Source organism: Meleagris gallopavo, chromosome 5, assembly GCF_000146605.3.
Source record: "Meleagris gallopavo isolate NT-WF06-2002-E0010 breed Aviagen turkey brand Nicholas breeding stock chromosome 5, Turkey_5.1, whole genome shotgun sequence".
In the NCBI taxonomy this organism is placed as follows: Eukaryota; Metazoa; Chordata; class Aves; order Galliformes; family Phasianidae; genus Meleagris; species Meleagris gallopavo.
This window is the reverse complement of record NC_015015.2, coordinates 47776117-47782713: the sequence shown is the minus strand read 5'-3', so window position 1 is coordinate 47782713 and position 6597 is coordinate 47776117. Positions and strand designations below refer to the sequence as shown.

General features: G+C 44.8%; 1 protein-coding gene across 2 annotated transcripts in view; it reads right to left on the bottom strand.

Annotated features, from left to right (window-relative positions):
- Nucleotides 1–6279, bottom strand: part of SLC25A47 (solute carrier family 25 member 47) — an 18190-nt gene extending 11911 nt beyond the window's left edge. Inside the window, exons 1-2 of one of the 2 annotated variants that reach the window (XM_019615875.2) lie at nucleotides 6117–6279; nucleotides 5380–5530 (exon numbers count right to left, since the gene is read on the bottom strand). In XM_019615875.2, the coding sequence (XP_019471420.1) occupies nucleotides 5380–5488 (109 nt within the window). In that variant the 5' untranslated portion in view covers nucleotides 5489–5530; nucleotides 6117–6279. Of the gene's footprint in view, nucleotides 1–5379; nucleotides 5531–6116 lie in introns of those variants that run through there. The other variant, XM_031553681.1, reaches the window with a different exon arrangement.
- Nucleotides 6280–6597: the final 318 nt, after the last annotated feature.

The window sequence follows — 6597 nt, the reverse complement described above, 5'->3', positions numbered from 1 at the left end:
AAATTTCAGTAGAAGATGGTGATCTGAGGAGGGGAATAAAAGACCTACTGGTCGAGGGGAACCAGCCATGACAATGCCACATTGCCTATTTCTATTTTTGCGCAAGAGCCCTGTGCTGGAGGTTATGTTGTGCCCCCAGCTGAACCTGGAAATCAAAGTCCTGATGCAGTGAAGGGCTTGCCAAACCATGATCTGAACTGTACTTCTCCTGATGAGATTTCCCCAGGTCAGAGCCAAGGCTCATTGGCAGCAAAGAGAAAAGAAAATTTCACAGCTGCTGCCCACTGGGTCGACTCTCAGAGGAACTGAGGACTTTTGCCCACAGTGCTAAGTCTCCTGCACATTTCACAAGACTCTTCCTCCCTGAAATGCGTTTTTTGGAAGTTTCAATGACATGTAACACAGCTTGCTGTGATCGGATTTTCTGGAAAGCAAAAATTAAAGGATTTCTATCAATTTGCATTCCATGATTTCTCACTCATCCTTCCCCAAACACATTACGTGTTGGAGAGAATGTTTTATTCTTCAGTGTAATACCATGCAAGGACAGCAAAAACCTCAAAAACAGGAGTAAAACATTATCCAGTTGAGAGGGCAATGTAACTAACTGCTGACACACACCAGGTTATCCAGCAGACCTCCCTTCTTCCACCTGGTGACCATATAGGAGTTGTTACGGTTCAACAGCAACCTGCACATGCCAAGTGGGGGAAATGGTTCCGTATCCAGTTCTCATACCAGAGAATTATGTCCCCATGGATCCTCTTCAAGTGAGGGCATGGTACCCAGCACCTCATTGACACATGGGAACAAGGACATGGACCCTAGAGATGGGCAGCCTTGTAGCAGAGACATGCTCAGGCTCATGAGGGACCTTGGGAATCTGCTGAGATGTGGGTGTTGAAAGCTGGGAGCTGCTCCCAGGTCAAATAAAGAAACTCATGGTGTTCCCACTGTGAAAGCATCACCATGTGTCACCACATATTCAGGGACTTTGATGGAGGGTAAGGACAGAGCCCTCTGCAAGCGCAGTCCATGCAAGGCTGCAAGCCAGCAAGCACAGACAAAGGTGTCATTAGAAGTGAAGGAAATCTCTGAGACATGAAACCTGTGTTATTGCTTTGGCTGTCACCCCCAGTTCACAAAGAGATCTTCAAATTTCTCTTCCAGCAGATCAGTTGTGAGCCATTCCTACTATCCTTTCATGCAGGGAACACAACATCCAAGGACTGATGTAGGTCACTGCTAATCCAGCCTGCAGTGAGACACGATGGTCCACATCTGTGCAAAGAAGCACACAAGTCTCTGAGTCTCAACCCAAATGATCTTCTCAAAGCACGCCCTAGGACATCTGACACATGAAACCTATGCTTAGAGACTCTACAAGGATAGGACTCTGCTAGAAATAACTCAAAAGTCTTTCCTCTAGAAGTGATCTGTTTAAGAGTGATTTGTTCAAAACGGAGAAATTTCAAAATGGATTTGGAAAAAGAAGAGCATGGAAGATGCTGTTAGATAAAGACTAGTCTGAAAATATAAAGCAATCTGCAAGAAATTATGAAACCAAATGATAAAAAGAGATGTATAGGTTAGTTTTGCAAAGCATGTGATGGAAGAAATGCTCCATTTGCCTCACAGGAGAACTATCTTCCCACTTCAGTAAGGGAAGTGACAGCAAGGTAACAGGGCCCTACAGATACAGAGCAAAATAGAGGTACATAAGGAGCCTGTAGGAGAGCAAACAATGTTAAGTAGCATCTCTTAAAGGAGATACAAAAGGAGGAGTGTCCCTTTATCCTTATCCTTCCGCAGGATGCTCTCAAGATGCTCTCAGGACATTCACCATCTCCATCCACCCTGCAAAGTGACAGAGCAGTCAGTCCTTTCATCTCTGCAACCACCTGCAGCCTCACCCAGCCAGACTGGCTGAGAAAACGTTCCTGCCTTACTGCATGTCATAACACGCTGCATTTTCCACTCCTCTTGCACTGTGTTATCAAAAATAACCCCTCTAATTTATTTCAGAAAATCCTTGACTGGGGAGGCTGTTCAAACAGCACTGTCCCACTAATGTCACCAGGCTGTTCGCAAATTGCAGAAGGGAAAGAATGACAGCAGCAACGCTGAGCTGGCAAAGCCTGAGTTGTGACTTGCATATCAGTGGGTGAGAGAGGGGTGGGATCTTCTGGCTCCATCTGCATTATAGGTTCTCAAATCAAGTTGTCTCACTGGACTTCATGTCAGGTAGAAATGAAAGAACAGTAACCCTGGAGACTCAAACATTCACTGCAGGAATTTTACACCTCAACGAACAAAACTCATAAGAAAATCATTCTGGCAGCTACATTACTTCTCGGCAGGTATAAATGATCAGTGATTTCACCTGTGGAAAGCTGAAATAAGGTTGAAATGTTTCTCACCTGATCCCAAAGGAAGGGAAGATGATGACTGCAGTAGTTTAAGAAATGGTACAGATTTTTTGTATGGCTGTATCGCTCAATTGCTCTATACCCGATCTTCTCATCAACACAACAGGTTGCTGTATGTCCAGTGCCATGGAGCTAATGCAGGGGTTTCAGGCACTTGTCAGACACCCAAGGGTTTCCCATGAAAAGGTGGAAATAACATTAGCACCATCCTACACAAACACCCATGTGACACCCATCCTAATAGCACATTGAGTATCTTTCCAATCTCTTCCACATTTTCAGCTTACGGATAGGAGACACAGACAGTAACCTGGCAGCAGGTCTGAGGATACAGCAGCTCCCTCCCCTGCTCCCACTGTGAAGAGATATTCCCCATCCCTCTGCCCTCTTCCCCACCTAGCAATAGTTCATTCATCACTGGCCATGACCATATTAAGGCACAACCCTCAGCCCCCTCAAAAGCAGCTGGAGTCATTCAGGTGTTTGGCTGCAAGACACAGATCTGGTAGGAAGAATGATAAGCACCAAAAAACATTGGTTGGGGCAGCATCAGTGCTCTCTCTAAGGCCTTTGGATCTGTGTCTTTTTCCAGTATGCGAGCCCCTACAGTGACCTCAGGTCTCTGCTCCACACCTGTAAAAAAAAAAAATCTATAAAGATGCTGGGTTGTTTTCTTGTTTCTCTTGTTATTGGAACTACCTGATTTGATGTGATTTAACAACCTCAAAACTTCCTGGAAATGTAGAAGAAAACCCAGTTCTAGACCTATAAACCATTATTATGTAGGAGTTTAGCTGCTAAAGTCACATGGGAAAGATTGTTATAAAGATACTTAACTCCAAAACTGGCACCACTGTGTTCAGAAAAAAAGGATGTTTTCTAAATAACAGCATTATTATGAACTTATGTTAAGAGTGAATATATAAAAAAAAAGAAAGTAAGAAGATTTTTATATTGCAGGAGAAAAAGTGAAAAAATAATTAATACATTCAGGCCAAGTCTCTGAATATCACATAAGCTCATGGCCTCACTTATCGCTCTTTATTTTTCTTTTCCCTGGCTCCAGTTCAGGAGCTGTACGAGAGCCTATCTTGCAGAGTGCATGGGAAGTTTCCACAAAGGCACCTTAGTCACGCTGCTCAGCCTGTTCTTTCGGTTTCTAAGAACACGGTGTCATTTTGTGTGACTAATGCAATAACAAACATATTTCACACGGCAGCTGGGAGACTGGTAGGAAACTAACCTGAACACAGGCCAAGATAGCTCTGTCCGTACACCTTAGTGCTGTTGCCTTGCAATGCATTCTCCCTTCATTTTGGCTTTTTCTCTCTCTGCACTACCGATTGGTGCACACCATACAGTGCATCTGCACAGCCAGGTAACTTCGCATGTTGCTGCTGCTGGAGACCTGGTCTCCCAGTCGTTGACTTTGCACGTGGATACAAAATGTGCCAGAGGATTTCAAGTACACAATGTTGAAAGTGTATTTGTATAGCTGCTGGCAGGGAAAAACCATTTGCTCAGAGGAACGTTCCTGTAAGAACAAGCTGCTTAAAAACAAAGGCCAGAGACGGGCTGAAGAAGTTGTCCTGCTAGCTCTGCCATTTCTACCTCAGAAATCAAGGACAAATCTGTTTTACCAGTTTCCTTATCTATGAAATGGGCACAACTGCCTGTTTTTACTTCATTGAAACAGCTTGAGGTTATATTGTTTATAAAACCAGATTGGAAAATGCTATAAAATGTCAACTCTTGAGTTTTATCTTCCTTTTTTGGGTTTAGTCTTTGCTTTTGCTCATTGTCACCAGTCACACCTGTATTTGCTGAGTACCTGGCTAACATACATTGAGGGGGAGAGATGGGTACAGCTGCTTGGTGGACAGACAGCTCCTAGTTCAGGTAACTGGATGTGGTGCACACCCTTATATCAGTACACCTCAGTGCACCTCTGGCATCTTAAACCCTGCTGCCAAACAGCTCAGCACACTGGGTCTGCTGCAGCCCCACGCTCCATATCACTGACTGCATGCAGGTGCAAAGTATTCCTTCTCCAGGAGAGGCTCTGCTCAGGTTCTCCCACCAGGCCCAGCTCTCCTCTTGGAGCAGAGGGGTCTCATGTTTTGGGATTATGACCAGGAGATTCTGGGGTATCATCAAGTCCCTGCCTGTCAGAGGGTCTGCCAGCAGAGCAGCTGCTTCAGCAGGACATGACTCTTGTCCAAATGGATCAGACACAGCCAATGCTTTTAAATACCTGTCTTATCAAGGGATTTCATCAGGCTGGGAAGTTTCAACATTTGATATACAGTACCTTTGAAGCCTGTGGGACAGTAACATCAGAGAATATCCTAAAAGCACTCAAGGTCAAAAAGTTAATGGATAATAAAGACGTTTAGTTCACAACAAATAATGCCATAGCTGCTCTCTTCACAGACAGCAACTTCCTGAGTACTTGGAGTATCCATCACATCCCACCACTGGTACTGGTTTACTGTTGCTGGGCAGCCACTCCGTGAGGCACTGTCTAACCTTCAAGACTATTTGTACAAGCTCAGGAAAATGAGAAACTTTCTTTGCAAGCAGTTTGCTAGTGCAGATGCAACATTCACATGTCTCTGAGTATCCATGATGATCTAAATGCCACCAGCTTCAAGCATGAGCAGGACACAGAAATGTTGCCCAGCAGTCTCTGAAGTGTGATCAATGGAGATACAGCCACTTACTGATGCTAAAATCACAAGCAGAACATCTGAGTTCTGTTTTGGAACATCTGAGTCAACAATGTGCACTCTATCACATACTACTGACACCAAAACTTGTATAGAAGTTTATCATAACTTTGCATTTCTGTGCCTTTCCTAGCTGCACTGATGCTTCTTTATTATCCACCTGATTCTCCTCCTGCCTCTCCCCTCCCAGTTCCCCATTCCCAAGTGTCCTTGGTGCTCACCTTCTCTCAGGTCTCCTCTGGGTGCCATCAGGGGCAGAACAAAGCTGGCAGCAACGCTTCTTGAGTGAGAACTAGGAGGAACATTCTTTCTACCCTTGTCCTCCAACATTAGCAGTAAAGCCTCTTCCACCTGCACAGCCACAGGTCAGACCTAAGAGACAATGGGAGAAAGGGAACAGGGCTTTATAAGGACACGATTTTTTTTCTCTCAGACATGGCAGTGCTGCTGCTGTGTGAGCTGATAGGCCCTCTCTTTGGTGGCTCACATCTCATTGTCCAATGGGGATGCCAAACTCCTCTCAAACAAGAAATCCTTCCTCACTCCAGCTCTCTGGGAACTGTGTTTGGGTCTGCTTCAGCAGAATGAAAAGAAAGGCGGCCACAGCTGGGCCAGATCTATGGAGTCTGAAGGGCACCAGAGCTCACAGCTGATCTCTGAGTCACACTGAGAGCCAGAGGCATCACACATCACCATGGAGGATGCACGACCTGTCACAGATTTTAAGCTACCTAGAGGAACAGTAGGAACGGAGAATCATTAAGTCTGGGTTTCCTTGAGTATCAGGTTAGCTCTCCTCTGCGAAACTGTATCTTTGCTGCATGCATAAGGCCCTGGATCAAAAGGCAAAACATCTGGCCTAATAGCACCAAATTGTGAGAACTCTATGACTTCCTTCCCTTTATCACAAAGCTCCTACAGAAGTCACACACAAGTATAAGCACCCCTATTGACTCACCACCATTGTCCTTCCCACACAGAAGCTCAGTACACTCCTCTTTATTGATATAGCTTTGCCTCACAAGTATAACTCAGGTGGAAAACATCCAAGGAAGAAAAAAATCAACAAGTGGGAAAATTTCATTCCTGGCTGAACCAAACCTTGAGGTCTCAGACTTCCTACCAATGAGCTCTTGATGTTCTCTGTTCTAATCCATAAAGTGCTCAGTACTCCCCCTGCCCTGCAATTTGAATTCAGTGGCTGCAAATGGAGCTCATTATGAATAGCTTGAGCATGCAGGGACAAGACAGCCCTCTGCAGCCTGGGAGGGGCTGCACAAAGGCCAACCAGGAAACCAGAATCCCAGGGATCCTAGAAAAACTGGAAAAACAGTCTGAAAAAAAAAAAGCAATGTAGCATGGTCAGCTAACAATAACTACATAGATAGGAAATGTGCAAATACAAAACTATTCTGAACAGGGGAAGGGAAAGGAAGAGG